We start from the raw sequence: 19,124 nt of genomic DNA on the forward strand, positions 1-19,124 counted from the left end.
TACATTGCCCCCCTCCTCCCCACACTACCCCCTTCCCCTACACTACCCCCTCCCCCCCACACTACCCCCTCCCCCCACACTACCCCCTCCCCCCCACACTACCCCCCCCACACTACCCCCCCCCACACTAACCCCCCCACACACTACCTCCCCACACACTACCTCCCCACACTACCCCCCCCCACACTACCCCCCCCCCACACTACCCCCCCACACTAACCCCTCCCCCCCACACTACCCCCCCCCACACTACCCCCCCCCTCACTACCCCCCCCCACACTACTCCCCCCTGTCGAGTTTCCGTTTCCGGGGTCGTGTCTCCTGTGACCTCGGCAATGGCGGCGCGCAGCGTGGGTCTCGTGTCTCGCCTCCCGGCTCCGTTGCCGGCGCTGCTGCAGCAGCAGCTGCTGCTGCGGCGCCACCGCCCGGGCCCCGCACCCCGGCGGGGGATGAGCGGGGACCCCGGTGAGTGGAGTCGGGACGCGACGTTTCGGGGGCACGGGGACCAGACGGGTGACGGCGCGGCGGCGCGACCGGCGTTTGTTTACGCGGGTAGCGCCCTCCAACCTTCGCGTGCTCGCGACATTGAAAGCGACTGAAGGCGGCGCGCCGCCCTCTCTGTCCGGGGCCGTTTCGTCTTGATGGGGCGACAGAGGAACGCTGCAATTTGGTTATGCCGGAGAGCCTTGGTGAGGCCTTCATCCAGCTGTGGGGTGAAAGTCGTGCCTTCTGGGGATGGCTGATGAGGAATGCCCGAGTTTCGAGAGACGTTTTTAAGGAGGGTTCATGGGCAAATTTAGTGCGTACTGTGTACACATGTACACAACATTCAGCGCCACCAGGCTGATGTGAGTGCAGGTGGTGTATATGCAAATACAGTAATTTCAGTCTAACCAATATCGCTTTGTGGCTTTTTTTACGTGACCTGTCAGCGAGCCTGCGACACCTCATTCGACCTCACTAGTTGACACCACCACTAAGTAGCGATTGCCGGTAGTTGTATGCGTACCCCCCACGTGTTTGTGCATCGTTGCATATGTGCGCTTGCGTGCGTGTCTACACGTGCGTGCATGCTTGCATTGATGTACCCGTGTATTTATTTGGGGCTGTGTGTGCCCATCGGTGCACATTCGTGTACAGGCGCAGCATCCTTGCAGTTTGCCGACGAGCGCGTGCAGTCTCTGCTGCGTCGGATGACCGGCCTCGACCTCAAGAAGGTGTTCCGCCCGCGACGGCAAGCGCTCAAGCCGCCCAAATACAAGCTCATGACCGACGCACAGCTCCAGGAGGTGTGTGAATGCGTAGAAATGAGTCTCGTTGCGTAGGTGCACTTCTATGTGGATGCGTGGGATTGAGTCATTCAACCCTGGATCTGTCTCCTCATCAGCATTCACTATGATACGTGATCTCAAAGTGCTCCTAGCCTGGTACATGTGCTGTATCAATGCCACTCACATGGTAGAAAATTATTTGAGTTTATGGAATGCACTTGTGATGGCATTCCTCAGCGTGTTTACTGTTTGTGTTTGAGGTGGATATATCTTTTTGAATAGGCATATAATCGATTCCTCAAATCACTCTCAGTATTCACAATATCGACTCGTGCATATAATAATAAAATAAAAAGTGCAAAAAAACTAATAAATTGTCTTGTTTGTCCATGCAAGACATTTATTTGATTTGCTCGTTTGGGTGGTGGTGGGTATAGCTGAAAATTGCCATTTTTATACATAACCGAACCCAAAAGTAACTAATCATGAATCATAATATTAGTCGTGAAAACCTATGTTTAAAATTAAGAATATATTGTTTATGCCATTGATAGTGAGGGGAACAGTTGTGCGTTGAGTAGCGTACTGCACTATGAACACATTCACCTCAAGTAAATTCACAGCCACTGCTAAAATGAAGTGTGGGTGATATCTCAACCAGGCTTGGGACCCCTTCCCCAACTGGTGCTCACTAGCATGAAGTATGGTCAAAAACTTCCATAACTGACATGGTGTGAGGAGGTCTTCATCCAGTAAATGATCGGCAAAGTACTCTATATTTGTATTACGCGCAATTTCGGTGGAGTTAATATAACTGTACAAATTATATAGTTCTTTATAATGTCCCATGTGTTCCAAATCCCATATCTTCTTTGCCTACCTTGTTCGCATTATCTCCCTATCGTGTTACCTCGTGAGTTTCCATGTCCTCGAGTTTCTGTGTCTCATTGTTTTTGTATCCCTTGTGTACTCGCCCTGGCCCCCATGTTCCCATTCAGGTGATGCGCAACGCCTACTCTGAGGCCGAACGTGCCCTGACGCCCTCCCCCATGCTGCCTGAGAGAACCCCGATCAATGACGTCCTCTCTCGGGACACCATGCTCGATGGACTTGAGGAAACGCCCATCGTCTTTACCGACATCTCGTACAGCGTGCCCCACAGGGTGTGTGCTGCGTGGGGTGTGTGCATCCCTGTTTGAGTGCCCGTATGTGCGCCTAGCATGGCATAAGCGACGTGGTGACGTCACCGCTACTTAATGGCGAACGGCGGTTGCTGTTGTTGAATGTGATCGTGTGTTTATTTGCTTTATTAAAACAATATCTACCTCAGGGTGCCAGACAATAACACTAGTGCGTTGTGAGCTCTATAATTTGGGGAAAGTCTGATGTTAATTGGCTGACTACCCTCATGGTGCACTCACATCTGATATGAGGGAGTGGTAACCACTGCACCATCAATTACTTACCAAAAAACTATGTGAAAATCATTTTAATAGGCATGTGCCAGAGGCCCTGAGTGGACAGGTATCAGAGGTCGCAAACGGGTTTTGATTCCTTACCCGTACCTGGCCGCACCAGGGTCACAAACGGGTACCCATACCCGGCCGGGTACGGGTAGCCGGGTAGGGTACGGGTATCGAGTACCCGATTGCGACCTCTGACAGGTATAGATGACAGTCTCTGACTAAACCCCGAAGACTACCATCGGGGATCCTGCATAAATAACAGACAGTTACTATGGCGGATCACATAGAATGCCCAAACATTTATTGGAGGCTGTAATTTTTTTATCGGGAGCTGGATCTCTGTGAAATACAGGATGTATGGTGCATATTTTCCACATCCTGTCACCATGAGCAGTGTACTGTACTCTACTTTGGGCAGGATAAAATTTCAATGCAAGAAAGTAGTTGTGAATAAAACATTTAGGTGGCTTGGGAGCCGAATGGTGAGGTGCCCTGAGATGCAGGTTAACTTAATTCCCCATGAATAGGTGGCAAAAATGGTCGTGGCAGTTGCCTATACTCTCCTCTGAAGATTAACATCTATGGAGAGAGATACAAGCTAGGCTGATGAGTCATATATCTTCCATCACCACCTCTTGTACTCAGTTTTGTAAGTGCTTGTTTAAGGGAGAGTAATTGCATGAGTGAGAGTGATGGTAATGATTGTGTTGAGGGTGACGAAACTTATGATGATGTTGATGTGGGATAGACTTCTGGTTGCTATTTTAATAAAGGCAGTATTGGTGATCATTCATCTTCACTATGGCAATCATTTTTAAATCCTGGATTTAAATTTGGGTCTTTATTAAATGATGCATATGTTGCAAAGCTGTCCATAGTGAAAGTAAGAGACGTTTTTATTGATGTTGGCAGTGTTGATTTCAGTGATAGTAGTGATATTCGTGATGTCCACAGTGATGTCTGCAGTGGTGATGATACCCCTGTGTTGATAGTGTTAACGTTCATGTCACAGGAAAGGTTCATTGTTGTGCGGGAGCCTGATGGGACGCTTCGCAAAGCATCATGGGAGGAGCGGGACCGCATGCTCCAGGTGTATTTTCCCAGACCTGGGCGCCGAATCATACCGCCCGCCGTCTTCTCTGGAGAAAACCTCATGGTAAGCTCCTTCAGTACAGTAAACTCCCTCACCATGGTGAAAACCTAATGGTAATCGCCCCAAGCACAGTGACATTAAATTATCAAATAAAATCAGAGTGGAGTTTTAACGGATGTTACTTTGCCATGTAAATAAAGGGGTCCAATGTATTTACTGAAGCATATTTTGTGTTACAAGTTGTGGGTGCTCTCTATATGTGCTTTGTGTGTACATGCGTGTCTCGCTAAACGAGTGATATATGTTCTGCGAAAATTGCTCTGTTCGCGGACACTTGTTAAACGATCATCGTTTTCCCATTGACTCTCATGTTAAAAGTTAAGATATGTTTCTGCCCCGAACTTTTCTGTCAACTTTTGAACATTTTTTTACATGAGAAATACAAATTACTGTATAATTTTAAAATAAAGTAATAAAATATAAAATGTAACACTTGCCACACATGAATAACCACAGTGCAAGATCCCCTGTATAGCTTATGATATCACCTCCTTACAGCCTCATATTTGAAATCATCACTCTCACACACTCTCTGCACTCAGTCACACGGGACTTTCACTCTCTTACTCTCTCCACGTCTCTATATACATGCACACCCCCCGCCTCCCAAGCCAAAGATCCCCCATATAGCCTTAACAGACTGTTGGGCCAAGTGATGTTAGCGAGCACCTATGAAGGCTAGTACAGCACACAAGGGGTGGTTGGCCAGCACCTCGCCTGGCCACCTTTGTCTCACTAGTGGCGATGTTTACACACCACACCAGGTACTCATTTGAGTCCGAGTCCTAGGAGAGGCCCATGACCGGTTCAGATAATCGTCACTGGTGTTGGCCGTGAGAGGGAATCGAACTCGGGTCGCCGGGTTTGTAGCGCCACGCCACTGCTCCTCACATCCATCCCTCCTGCCACCCACCCATATGCTACAGTGCCACCAAGAGGCCCCCACCTGCCACCCACTCCTCCCCCATACCCACCCAAAACGCAGTTCACACAGCACAACACAGCTGCGAAGAAAATAGCTGCGGGCCGTGGTGCGCCCCCTGCCGCCACGGGACGCATTTGTGTGTGATGTTCTTGATCCATCCTTGAGACAACCATTTTTGCGAAAGATTTAAACAGTGGTAATCCAAAGAACTTACTACGTGTGATCAGTGTGCATTTGTGACGGACTGGACTCTAAAGAGCACGTGATAACAAGGGTTCGGACTTACTGTATGCACGTGTTAGGGGTGCATGTGTGTTGTGTTCTTTGCTTATGCGGTATATATGCATACGTGTGATAAATGTGTGTGTTTGTGTGGGCACGTATGTGCATGCCTAGGCTTTGCTGTCGGCACAACGACATGAGTATATCCTCAACTGGTGCATCCTCCAATTCGAACCTGACTCCCACGACTACATCCAGGTACGCCACCAAAATGATCCTCCTGAGACGAGAACCCCTGAGCAATTAACCCCCTGAGCGAAGGACCACTGGGAGCGGGATCACCTAAGAGAAGGGGATTTCCCCCCCTGAGAGCAGGACCCCCTTAGCAAGGGACCCCTGAGAGTGGAAACCGCTGAGAGAGGGATACCCAGTCCTGAGGAGTGAACTCTCCCAAGATATTGGATTAGTCACTACGGCATGTCCTCTTGTTCTTTCGGTAAAGACACATAGAAGGGAAATAATAAAATTATAAAAATAAAACATAATAAAATACAATTCTCACGACGTTTCGGCCACAACGCAAGCAGCCGTCCTCATGTGAAGAACAGGTCTGTCGGAAAGACAGCGTCTGAAGTTTATATTATTTTATTATTTCCCTTTTACGTGACTTTACCGAAAGAACCAAGAAGATGAATCCCTGTAGTCACGAAAGCTTTAAATCGAAATACGGCATGTCCATTTTGTGCTGTCTGAGAAAGCGTGAGGAGCTCTCAGCCACAGCGCGTGAACACAGTATCTCACAGGCTCTAGCTCCGTGCATAAGACCTTGCCGCTGTGAGTACCTAAGGATCCAAATTAAAACGTCTGAACAGTTCATTTATAGCTCCAATAAGAGGAAACAAATGCCTGGGCTTGAACCCATTCTCTGATGTCTTTCAGTGTTGAGACAGCTGTTAAAATAAAAAAACATAGCAAAGTATGTATACATAGAGCTATTATTGAAAGCAGATTGGTATAAAATTATTAAATAAACTGGTGAGCCAGAGCAGGTTTGCGTGATTTTGGAAAACTAAACTTGGTCATGAAAAGCAACATGGCAATGTCTAAATATTAGTGTTTTCCATCAGTGAGTTTTAACTACTCCAGCCCAGATTGGAAACATTGACACTGTCAAGGGGAATTGAGCTAGAGCCAACATGCATGCAAAGAAGCATGGAGAGGTGTATGTTTGATGTCACTGAAAGCAAGACGAATGCAAAGATCAGGAAAAACAAAATAGCAACATCATATGGACTGTTAAAGAACATAAGTGGGCTTCACCAGGACATATGGTTAGTCGGGATGATGGATGCTTAATTAATGAGAATGGTGATGGAATTGCAGCCAAAGGTGGGAACACACCTAAGGGGAAAGACACTGAAGGGATGAAGCAATGAGATGACCTAATCCACCAAATAGCGATGACTTGTGGCATTGTGGGGTAATAATGACGGATGGCAACAATGTGGGGAGGCCTTTATCCAGCAGCTGACAGATCATGGTTGATGATACAAACATCCAGTCCTAAGGGCCAGAATACAAAATATTATTTTACGATTTGTTGTCAGTTAGATCCTAAATGTGAGAAAAAATGGATTGTAAGTCAAAACAATTAGGGATGTTGTAGTGAGTTCGTAACTTGCACTCACGTGTGCTCTTGCCGGAGAAAACATCATCGCTCCCACCTATACCAGCCAATCAAATTTCGGGAAGGCAAGCATCCATCCGACATTTCCGTTATAATGTCATCACTTGTGTGCGCAGGACATTGGAGGTTTTTGTGTTGGTGCCTGCCTGTCGTGATAGGTGCACGAATGCGTGTACGAGGACCTGTACAAGCGCGTTGCGACGCACACCCTGCACAGCACGCGCCACTACCCTGGTCTCGTGTGGTTCCTACTGAAGACGCGGCGCATCGACAGCCTACTCATCGACCTCATACAGAGAGACCGGTGCGTGCAACATACACATGCAATCTATACACACACACATACAAATACAATGGTCCCCTTCATAGCCTGTGTCGGTTCTTGGTGCAGGTGCTTTTCGTGAGCACCTATGAAGGCCTGCAAGCATGAGGGGGCAGAATGGCGAGCACCAATACCTAACTTCCTTTGTGTACCAAATTATGTTTACACCTACGACAGGTACTCATTTAAGGCTGAGTTGATGTTTGAGAGGACCAGAACTCGTTCCGATATCACTCGCCATTGATATTAGCTGTAGTTGGGAATCCAACTTGGATTAGACACATACACAAGTTTATACACACATATTTGGATGCACATACTTATACGTACATCCATCCTATGTATGGACACACAAAGCTATGTATTTACACTTCATGCCGAAGAGGCTGATTTACAACTTTCCGTTCACATGCATAATGGTTGTGTTGATAATACATTTTGGTGATGGTGATTGTGTTGATATAAGCAGTGATGTTGGTAATGATGTTGGTTGTGTCTGTGTTTGTGATGTTGATTGTGTCGGTGTTTATGGTGGTGATTTTATGGCAGGCTGGAGGATGCAGTAGACCTGGTCTCCATATTCCACCTCCTCCACCCAGAGTCACCCTTCAGCAAAGAGGCAACACTGAGCCGCCCCGAAGGGATTGACCTCATACAGGTGGCACAATCAATACCAATACCACCATGACATCAGTACCACCACAATCACCAACAACAACATCGGTACCATCAACATCGGTATCATCCCCATCAATCAGTACCGTGATCACCACCATCATCAAAATCAGCATCAAAATCACCACAATCACCACCATGATCACCACCACACCTTCATCATCAATATTACCAACTGTAGTGGTGGTCTATGGCTCGGTATGCGGTGTGGCATATGGGGTGTTGTGTTGTGACTTGGTACAGCGTGTGGCATGCTACAGTATTTGTAATTATGCATCCATTAATTTGTTAAAATGGATTCTTACTCTCACTTTACATGCTGTGAGTCATATATCTCAAATACACTTGACTATTTCGGCACATTACATGATGATGGTAGTAGCGCAGTCTTTAGTGCACTGTGCTGTAAATCCGCTGACCTGAACTCGATTCAGTAATTGATGTGAGTGGCAAATTTGATCTCAACCAGTCGTGGTCCCCCACTTCATCACGCTGCATTGACCAGTGTGTATGGCCAAACAAAACCCTGTGACGAGAACGTCATGCTGCAGGCCTATGTTTAGCAATCGATTGTCAAAGGGTTGTATAATATGATTATATGCTAATGTTTCACTTAGGCTAATAGAACGAGCAAAACTGAACAAACGGGAAATTAAGCAAACAATACGAATTCAACAAAATCATTGATTATTCAATTAAATCAAAACTTTTAATTGGGACAATTTATCGAATTGCTGGATGGGAGAATCCATGTCTAACATGCTGTTTGGTGTCATCAGTTTGGTTTGGTATGTTGTGTGGTTCCGTGTTGTATTTTGTGCGACGTGTGTTGTGTGTTTTGTCGTGTGGTGTTATTTTACTTGGTATGTGGTATGGTGTGTGATTTGTTGTGGCTTTTTGTATGTATGGCATGACGTGTGTTGTGTGTGGTATGGTATGATAAAGTGGTATGGCACATGGTCTGATGTGGTTCGACCTGGTATGTGGTGTGACACTTGTGCACAGATGTTCGCACGTTTGGACGCGGAGAATGGAGCTCGGATCCAGCTCGCTTTGCAGACCCACCAGGAGGTGCCTCAAGGAACTGCGAATAAGGCCACCTAGTGTGCCCCAGGCACTACCTCGCCTAGTGCACACGCTGTGCCACACTCCTCTGCACTTCCTTGCAAACAGTGCAACACACATCACACAATACGCACCGCGCAAAACCTGTGCACGCAGTGGTATACCATGCATGGATTAAAATCGTTCCACAATAACTGTAAAAGCATCAATAAAATTGTGTATAAAACATAAATCTTGAATGAAGTACACTTAAGCCTGGAATACTCATTTCAAATACATCAGTTAAGATTGGGCAAGCTGCGAAGTTTTCAGAATATAAATAAAAGTACTACTCATTTAAGTGGTCTGTTATCTACACTTTTCAACATCATAAAATCACAAACTGCCAATTTTTTTAAGGTGGCCTGGAAGAGACTATTTGAAGTTAGTGGTAGATCCCACAAAACTACTGTCTCGGCTAGTACTGGGTGCTGGAGATTTTACTCAAAGTTTGTCTTTTCCGACATGGCACACTGTGATTGTCACTACCTAAGTGACGTTGTACAATTGTGAACCTGTATTGGTACCACACTCGCTGGACCCAAAGCTTTGCTCGGATGATCTAGTTCGCGAGGATTGTGTACCCTGCTTCCAGTGACCAGCTGATTCGGACCGGAGGGCGTTGCCCTTGGGGCTCTCTCAGTCTGTCGCAAGGGCATCCACTCCCCACACCAACGCTCCTTTGCGTACCTCTAGTATCCTGGGAATTACCATTGAACTCTATTTCCCTCCAGCCTGCTTTCATCCTCGTTGCCAATAATTAATTTAACTGAGTCACTGCACATTCGACTGTTAATGAGCGACTCATTCAAAGACAGTGGCCAGCCACACTAATATAACCTATTCATATCTTACACTTCAAATTACCAGATAACTTAAAACAGTAGACCAGCTCCATCATACTCCGTAACTATCGTTCTTAATAATTTTTATATTGGCTGGAACCTCTTACAACAAAGTTCTTATCCTCAGCCTTCACAGCCAAATAAGTATCGTCATTCTTACAGCAGTGATAATGAAGCTGATGTCCTTTAGAAAACACCGTCACAGGCCCTCAATGCTGTTATCATAACCCAGCACGCTTGTTTAACCAAAGCCGTATGAAGCAATAAAGCCATCTGTACTCTGAACTACCACAGGCACTAAACACATGCCCTCGGCCTTGCACACAGCAATTATACAATTGCATTAACAGCATTTTAAATGGACTGATTCTGGCAACAGCCCAACAGAGAAACACAATTATCCCCTCCCTGAGGCTGTATTGTATAGGGGCCGTCCATAAATTACGTCACACACTAGGGGGGGGGGAGGGGGGTCAGACATTTGTGACGATGTGTGACGGGGGGGGGGTTAAGAAATGTGACGTCACATCAAAATGCGCAACTTTAAATAAATATAAACAATATAATTGTTATAACAACACTAATTTAGATTAATATTCATTAACTATTTCATTATTTAAATTTATTAAGATCAACTTTTATTTATTCCATGAAGGAGCATTTTGCTTCTCCATGGGAGAATGGAGAAGCATACATTTTGTAATTTTTTGAATGATTGTTATTAAACATTTTGATTTTAATGATTCTACCAGGGCTTTTCATTCTGTGGAATGAATGTGATTGTTATAATTGTACTCTCCATTTTGATCTTGATTTGAAGCTTTCGTGACTGCAGGAATCCATACTCTTTGGTTTCTATCGGTAAAGTCACGTAGGTAGAAAATAAAATAAATCACGACGTTTCGGGCGCAACACAAGCGTCCGTCATCAGGTGGGAAAAGCCTCCATTTTGCTTCGTTCTACTACAAAGTACTCTGGTTCTTTCGGTAAAGTCACGTAGAGAGAAAATAAATTAAATAATAGAGTACGACGTTTCAATTGCAACACAAGCAACCGTCATCAGGTAGAACTAAATTTGAGAGAGACAAGACAGACAACCCCAATGCTTCTGTGTCGAGGCCTTAAATAGAGAGGGGGGGGGGCAGAGAGAGAGAGGTGGGTCTGCAACTACAAAGTTTCAAGTATTTTTTTTATAGTTATATATTTTATGATAAGAGAAGTTCAATATAATATTTTGAACATCTGCAGTTTTAGTTAGACGTTGAATATTTTCAAGTGAATTTTATGCTAAATTCAGCTTTTCAACGCCTTTTTAATACGTGTTTTTCCTACAACATCAGAGTGCAGCGCCACATTAAATACGCACTACAATTGCAATAGTTTAAAGTGATTTGTAGCATGTTTTATTTTCAAAATGGAAATATGGTTTGGGGGGGGGGGCAGAGTTTTGTGACGTCATATTTTAGGGGGGTCTGACTTTTTGTAACGCCGTGTGACAAGGGGGGGTCAAAAATCGGCCAAAATCGCGTGACGTCATTTATGGACGGCCCTATATACAAAATAACGGACTGCACGGACATGTGTTGGCTACAAGGGTTTTTTTTACACTTTTGTGTTATTATAAATCTTCAATAAACATGCACAAATTCACCTTCTCACGGTGTTACTCTCATAAAGCTGTTGGATTCTTAGGAAGATTGCGACCCCACGTCATACCGATGCGGTGCAAACATCTAGCAGCAAGAGGAGGGAGAATGGCCTGCAGGGACCCCAGAGTCGTGGAGTGAGAAAGAAATTCTACTTCCTGTCCAACACTTCCCTTGTCTTGGTCATTAGTGCCCTCCAAAGCTCTTTCCTCGATATTGCCTCTCCCCACTGCATTTCTCTGGCATAGGGTCACTGGGCAATAGAAGCCTAGAATTCTCAATTGAGAATTGCTTCTGTGAAATGTGTACCGGAAATAATGGAATACTGGTACTTTAACTTAATGTGAGAAAGGTCCTTTTTGCTATTCTCTGGAAGCCTTGGGGTGAGGACCTATTATCACAATCCAAGCCCTCCCTACACCAGACGCCAATGCCACTGCCAATGGTCCCGCTTCTCAGGTATCCGATTCTCCAATGTACTAAGAACTAACAGCCAGGTCATCCCGACAAAAACGTTTGGGGCGGGGGGGGGGGTGAAACTCGGCATAATATGATAAAATAAAGGTTGATACACCGATTTTCCATTAAATGTGCTTTAAAAAAAGGTTTTCTGCATTCGTGTGATTGTATTGTGTATTGGGGCTGAAGCTTATTTTCCGTAGGAACGAATCTCCTGTTGATTGGAAATATTACGTAGTAGACCTCGCTTAGCGCTCAAGTTGCGTTCCTGGACAAGTGAGCGCTGATCGAATCCATGCTAAAAGGAGTCATACCATTGTGTACATGAGCATGCGTTCCCGACAGCGTTATATCTTATGTCTGAGCAATATACGAGGGAATCATTGGGGTATCGGTAATAATGCTAATAATACAGACGGTAACCCTTATTGTTACAATACACTTCACTACTACACTTTACACTACGACACTATACACAGACTCAAGCTCTCCCTGGGGAATTCCCAGGCCAGCCGAGCGATGTAGTCCCACCAGAGCGTCCTGTGGGCTGGCCCCGGGGTCTTTCGCCCAGCGGGATGTGTCCGGTAGATTAATATATATTTGTAAATGCAATTAGTGGCCGCGAATCGTCAATGGAATGGCCGTGGGTGGGGTGCTGGTTGTCTCCGAGTCTAACGTCGCCTTTCATTGGCTGAGCGAATGTAAAACAAAGACGACGGCGGTTGCGTTCCCTCACTAAGTGGGGTTTTTTTTTAGGTAAAAAATTTTTCTTCACAATAAAAATTCTCCAAGACAAAGAGGTACATAGGCCTGTATGTGTATAAAAATATCTACTGTACAGTATAGATTATAGTCGAGGACTTAAAAACAATTGAACTTTTAATTCGGCAACGTCGTTCACATTTCACGATTGAAGGCGTACACGGATTGTCCAGTCGTGTCACCTGGCGCAGGTGAGGTTCAACGCAGGTGAGGTTCAGCGCGCGTTCAACGCTGACTATAGCGCAGTGCCGCGTTCGGTTCGTCACACTCGGCGCAGTTGGAGGTCGCCGAACGCGCCTGCCTTGTTGTCTGCTCTCGATCAAGAGCCGTTGTCCGAAACGTTATTCTGCTAAATATTGTGAAAGTTACGACGGTGGCGATGACAATGGCGGCGAGGCTTCAGTCTTTCGGTTCCTTATTTACCACTGCCCTTTGCGGTCCGCACATTTCAAAAGGATAGACATGGTTATGTATTATTAACATGTTTTATTAACATAACATGCGGGAAATCGAAAACGAATTTTTTTTTCATTTGGTTACCGTTAATGCAAAAAAAACCTATTTTAACAAACTGACCACAGTTTTGCATTACGTATGTTGTTGAACTGCTTTCGCGCCAGACGTAAGCCAAGCGTGCTCCTCGCAGGTGCGGGAGAAACGCAGCAAACTAAACACAAAAAAGCAGTTCTTAAGAAATGAGTTTTCAATCTCGATTATTTACAAGTGCACAGCTCCAGTGGCGTCCTAATATCGGAAGGAAGAGCGTTCCAGACGGCGGCAAAAGCGCATCTGAAAGCGCGCGATGCAGTTGACCGTCTTTGTTCGATGCGTAGCCATAAGTTGCTGCGACGATGACCGGAGTCTTCTTGTTTTGGACCGCATTCTCTGCATCGCTTGCTGTATTTCCCTCTACGCATGCCAAGTTAACACTGTGCTGCGCGTAACTCGACGTATAGTTGTTGAACAAGTTACATTTTAATCGCCAAGCCTCGTTTCGTTGAGCTCACATCAAGCCAAAGCTGTTGTCCATCTGCGTCACCTCGACTGTTACCAGCTGCTCTAAGGCATCATTACAGCCCCGAGGGAGGGAAGGAGGAGGCTGCTGCGAGTGACCGTGGGACGATCTTCTCGTCCCTTCGCTCGAACCCCGACAGCGATAGGAGGCGAACACAATCGGCGCAGCCCAGGTGAGCCCCCCCCCCCCCCCATTTCACAGCACGAACGCAAGTTTCAGTGTCGCCGGAGCATTCCTCTTTGCCATGCAAACTGGCTTAGATTCATTTTCTCTTCATTTTACAGATGTGAGAACTGCCTCGTTTTGCGTGGCATTGCTTAATACACGGGGGGCTACAAAAGCCCCAAGGGAAAGGGGGGGACACAAACAGTGTAAGAATAAACTTCAACGTTTGTTAGTACGGTGAACAAATATTAAAATCGATTCTAGATTTGAAGCTTTCGTGACTGCAATGATTCATACTCTTAGGTTTTTTCGGTACAGTCACGTAGGTAAAAAATAAATAATAATAAAAAATAATAGAAAAAATAGTAGAAATAAAACAATAAATCACGACGTTTCGGAGGCAACATAAGCTTCCGTCTTCAGGTGGAACCGTCACTCACAGCACAATTGCTATAGCAATGATCGGCAACGGCGGAAGACTCAATTTTGCCGTGTTTCAGATCTGACTTGTGCTCGCCGATCATTGCTACAACGCTGTGGGTTCTCATGAGATTGTCTTTTCCGAGACCAAGGTAATCTGCAAACCTTCTGGCTACCATCAAAGGTTTGTACACGAAGCCATCCAGATATAGAAACACAAACATAACTTCAACCGTGATGATGGGTACAAACTGAGTAATCATTGGAAAGATGTTATTAACCATGAAAAAAAGATTTAGCTCCACATATTTGGACCATCTTATCTGACAGGTACTATTCTTTAGTTACCGTACAGTTGACTGATAGACAGCCAGTTTTGTTTTACCATGTTAAGCTTCTTCTTTCACACGCTGGTGGCCTGCTTTGAGTTTTTTACCCACCCAGCAGCATAGCAAGGGGCTGCTTGGTCCTGGCTTGCTTATCTGCCTCTGCCATCTACATTACAAAGGCTCAGTCCCAGCAGCCTTTCTAACCATCGCACAACAACTCCTCTCCCGCGGCCCATCCTGGCTCCTCCCCCCTTAACCAGTATATAAGGTTGGGTTTCTTGGGACTTTTCTCTACTTGATACGGCAATTGTGCTGTGATGATTCCACCTGAAGACGGAAGCTTATGTTGCCTCCGAAACGTAGTGATTTATTATTTTATTTCTATTATTTTTTCTATTTTTATAATATTTCTTTATTATTATTATTTTTACCTACGTGACTTTACCGAAAAACCTAACAGTATTAAAATCGAGACAATAGGTAATACAATTATCTCATTTCGTCTGCCATGCATTCTGCTCGACTCCGTCACCCCTGATGTACATCACGGGGTGGGTCCAGATGTATTGTGACCCCATTAAATTCTCTAAAACTTAACATTTTTAAAATTAAGGTTTATTTAAAACTAATTCATATGTAAAGGGAAAACATGTTTAGGGGTCAATGAATTGGGCCGTCACAAGACATCTGGACCACTCTCTACATGAGGAATAGCAGCGACGCCGTGACGATGAGGACTTGAAAGAGGGGCAGGGCCTTTAACTGGGGGGGAGGGGGGCTCAGACCCTCCAGCCCCCCATTCCCGACTGGGCCGATTAAGGAATTTGAGCCTAGATAGTGCTTGTGTAGTGACATAGGACGTTGGCCCGTACGAGGGCTGGGGGCCCCAATGGGGTGCCTGGGGGGTCACGTGGTGGAGGGACCCAGACCTCCCGTGAGGTGGGGGAAGGGAGGCGTGGCCTGGGCGGAGCCGGCCACGCCAGAGCGGATATAAGCGGGTTGTGGATGCAGAGCGGGGCTGTTGAAATCCGAAGTGAAGACGACATCATCGGTCCTCAAGTCCCGGGTTGTCGTCCTGGACCAGGCAGCCCGTCGCCTGCCTGGTCCACTCTGTGTCGTGTCCCAGAGTGTTAGTGAGTTGAGGAAGGTGGTCACCACCTCATGTACAGTGTTATATTACTTACCGTTTAATAAATAGTGTTGCCTCCAAGCTGTGTGTGTGTGTGCACCTAATTCGAACCCACTACATTTGGATGGGCGGCCACCATGCAAGGGGTTACCACATCGCTGCGTGGCTACGTGTTGGGCAGCAGAGGGCAGTGCAGCTCCATGTGTGTGTATTAAACTTGGACTTCTTTCGCACCATACGAAGCCAACCGCGCGAATTGGAAGTGCGGGGGAAGGACAACAAACTAAACACCAAAATCAGTGGCACAGAAATTAGTTTTCAAACTAGACTAAAAAGTGCATAGTTCCAGTGGCTTCCTAATATCGGATGGAAGAGCGTTCCAGACGGCCGCAGAAGCGCATTCGAAAGCGCACGTTGCAGTGACCGTCTTTGTTCGATGACCAGCCAAAAGCCGCTGCTGCGAAGATGACCGGAGTTCCCATGATGGTTTATGCTCCTTGAAGAGACCAGCAAGGTATTGTGGTTAATTTGTGGCAAGCACTTTGTAGTACTGTACAGTACGTCTATGCTCCAAGATACTGCATATACCCCACCTTTAACCCTTGGTGACCAGCTGACCAGCCTCAGAATTATGGTCCAATAATCGCCACATCCCTCATGAAGCAGTGGCTTGACAAAGGGGCTATACATGTACATGATGGCATCGTGGCCCAGACGTGGGAACCCATCACATGCGCGTACGTGCTCGTCCGCATCATTTTCCTGTCATCCCATGGACAATGGTTGCTCTACTTTTCTTTTTCATAGTATAGAAATCAACGATACTCCATCCGCGATAGCCAAGCTCTAGTCTATTACCAAATTGCTTTGCACCTCCGGGCTGCGCATTCCATCGTTAAATATGCGATGCGGTCTCATCTATGTGCGTGTGTGCGTGCAGGATTTATTGATGGACAAAAGGCACTAACGGTTTATTGGAACTATTCGGCAGCAGCACAAGGCGACCTCATCTTAAACCCTTCCACTTCAAACGCACACTCGCTGGCATTACGCAGGTGGAGCAATCATGTTCTCCTGGTTCTCTTCGTTCCTGCGCCCCCTTGTTGTCTACTCAATGAGGTTCTCCCCAATGCTGCTGGGGAACACCATCCCTATTTATGTCACTCGGGTTGCTGCCGGGTTACTCGGGTTGGTCGGTGTTGGGTTAATAGTAGATGATGATAATTATTACGTAGGAAGACCTGAAGGGGGTAGAGAATGGGAAGGAGGAAGAGTGGGAGGTGAAGGAGAAGGTCGAGACTGGGGAGGAGGAGGGAGAGTGGGAGATGAAGGAGGAGGTAGAGACTGGGGAGGAGGAAGAGTGGGAGGTGAAGGAGGGCGTAGAGACTGGGGAGGAGGAAGAGTGGGAGGTGATGGAAGGGGTAGAGACTGGGGAGGAGGAAGAGTGGGAGGTGGAGGAGGGGGTAGAGACTGGGGAGGAGGAAGAGTGGGAGGTGAAGGAAGGGGTAGAGACTGGGGAGGAGGAAGAGTGGGAGGTGATGGAAGGGGTAGAGACTGGGGAGGAGGAAGAGTGGGAGATGAAGGAAGGGGTAGAGACTGGGGAGGAGGAAGAGTGGGAGATGAAGGAGGAGGTAGAGACTGGGGAGGAGGAAGAGTGGGAGGTGAAGGAGGGCGTAGAGACTGGGGAGGAGGAAGAGTGGGAGGTGAAGGAAGGGGTAGAGACTGGGGAGGAGGAAGAGTGGGAGGTGGAGGAAGGGGTAGAGACTGGGGAGGAGGAAGAGTGGGAGGTGAAGGAGGGGGTAGAGAATGGGGAGGAGGAGGGAGAGTGGGAGGTGAAGGAGGGCGTAGAGACTGGGGAGGAGGAAGAGTGGGAGGTGAAGGAAGGGGTAGAGACTGGGGAGGAGGAAGAGTGGGAGGTGGAGGAGGGGGTAGAGACTGGGGAGGAGGAAGAGTGGGAGGTGAAGGAGGGGGTAGAGAATGGGGAGGAGGAGGGAGAGTGGGAGGTGAAGGAGGGCGTAGAGACTGGGGAGGAGGAAGAGTGGGAGGTGAAGGAGGGCGTAGAGACTGGGGAGGAGGAAGAGTGGGAGGTGGAGGAGGGGGTAGAGACTGGGGAGGAGGAAGAGTGGGAGGTGAAGGAAGGGGTAGAGACTGGGGAGGAGGAAGAGTGGGAGGTGAAAGACAAGGTAGAGAATCGGGGGGAGAAAGAGGTGGAGATACAAGAGGAGCTGAAGACTCGGTAGGAGGAAGTGGTGGGGGTGAAATAAATAGAGGTCAAGGTGGCAGCAGATGGAGAAGATCAGTATCTTTGATTAGACATGTCACTGGACGCAGTGCTCAAACTGTTAGGTCTGCAGCTACTCGTCTGGCTTCGGGTGTACGATTAATTTCTCGCCACTTTGAAGATTCTCTAACAGCATTACTTGAAAGTGCAGCTTTCCATTCATATGCAGGTGCAGATTACTACTTTACATTAATTGCATGTACAGCAGTAGTCGGGGGAGTTCTGGGTATAATTCTCGATATAGGATTCGGCGAACTGATGCGACAATGTTGTGGTACACATGGCCCAGACTCTCCGGGTGGAAATTCTGAAATGATATGTTTAAACATGTGTGAACATTACTTAATGATGAGAAAATATGAAACACTGACAAGAGAATTATTGTTTCAAGTCATGAAAAGTGTAGCACCAAGGCAATCGAGCTCTTTCTCACCGAATGAAAATGTGCCACCAGTTAATAGAAATGTACCCTCTCCCGTTGGAAATGACCAACTATTAAGTGAAAGATCGGAAGAGGTAGGCCTCACCACTGGACTCTCAATGAGTAATTATGAAACACCAACAAGAGAACCATTTGTTCCAGTCACAAATAGTGTAGCGCCAAGGCAATCGAGCTCTTTCTCACCGAATGAAAATGTGCCACCAGTTAATAGAAATGTACCCTCTCCCGTTGGAAATGACCAACTATTAAGTGAAAGCTCAGAAGAGGTAGGCCTCACCACTGGACTCTTAAATGCCATTTGTTCCAATTTTATGGCAATTGGTGATCAAAACAATACGACACACGTGAGTGATGTCGTCAGAGGGATTGAAAATTTATCTGAGGGGTTTGCGATGTTGAGAAGAGGTGAATTGTGGGCATATTGCGTCTCAGAAATCACATCGGGACTTTGTTCTGTGTGGGAAAGCCTTGATACCTTATATAACCGAATCAATGCAATGATGAGAAGCTATAATGGTAGCCAGGCTAGAGTATTACAACAGTTGCTATTGAGCGCACAGCAGCACATCGATGGGTTGTTAACGTTTCTTACACTGGACACAAATGAAATGTGTTCTATGTCTGGTCGAGTCAATGTTTTACGTTCTATTTGTAGTCATGCTTCTTTAGCCATATCTTCGCTGAATAATATTAGAAAAATACTAAGAGCAAACGGGATTTTTTTATGAGTTGCTATGTCTAACAGACCATAAACGGTTCGTTGTATGGTGTAATGTGTGTTGTTAAAGGGTTGTCGATCTTTCAGA

The 19,124-nt window shown here is 46.4% G+C and overlaps 1 protein-coding gene across 2 annotated transcripts; it reads left to right on the forward strand.

The window, feature by feature from the left end:
- Positions 1-319: 319 nt before the first annotated feature.
- Positions 320-10,110, forward strand: MRPS22 (mitochondrial ribosomal protein S22). 2 transcript variants are annotated; one of them, XM_078856821.1, is made up of 8 exons: positions 320-465; positions 1,141-1,289; positions 2,270-2,434; positions 3,750-3,893; positions 5,212-5,295; positions 6,883-7,028; positions 7,596-7,704; positions 8,727-10,110. In XM_078856821.1, the coding sequence occupies exons 1-8, from the start codon at positions 336-338 to the stop codon at positions 8,823-8,825; spliced, it is 1,026 nt and encodes a 341-aa protein (XP_078712947.1). In that variant the 5' UTR covers positions 320-335; the 3' UTR covers positions 8,826-10,110. The 2 variants fall into 2 exon arrangements, with proteins under 2 accessions (XP_078712947.1, XP_078712948.1); XM_078856822.1 differs by lacking the exon at positions 320-465 and adding an exon at positions 488-689.
- Positions 10,111-19,124: the final 9,014 nt, after the last annotated feature.

Source organism: Lampetra fluviatilis, chromosome 5, assembly GCF_964198595.1.
Source record: "Lampetra fluviatilis chromosome 5, kcLamFluv1.1, whole genome shotgun sequence".
In the NCBI taxonomy this organism is placed as follows: Eukaryota; Metazoa; Chordata; class Hyperoartia; order Petromyzontiformes; family Petromyzontidae; genus Lampetra; species Lampetra fluviatilis.

Bases quoted from the DNA above. Each gene is read 5' to 3' on its own strand.
- MRPS22 (XM_078856821.1), top strand. From the start codon at position 336: ATGGCGGCGCGCAGCGTGGGTCTCGTGTCTCGCCTCCCGGCTCCGTTG. The intron at 1,290-2,269 runs GTGTGTGAATGC...GTTCCCATTCAG, and splicing joins CCGACGCACAGCTCCAGGAG to GTGATGCGCAACGCCTACTC. The intron at 7,029-7,595 runs GTGCGTGCAACA...ATTTTATGGCAG, and splicing joins GACCTCATACAGAGAGACCG to GCTGGAGGATGCAGTAGACC.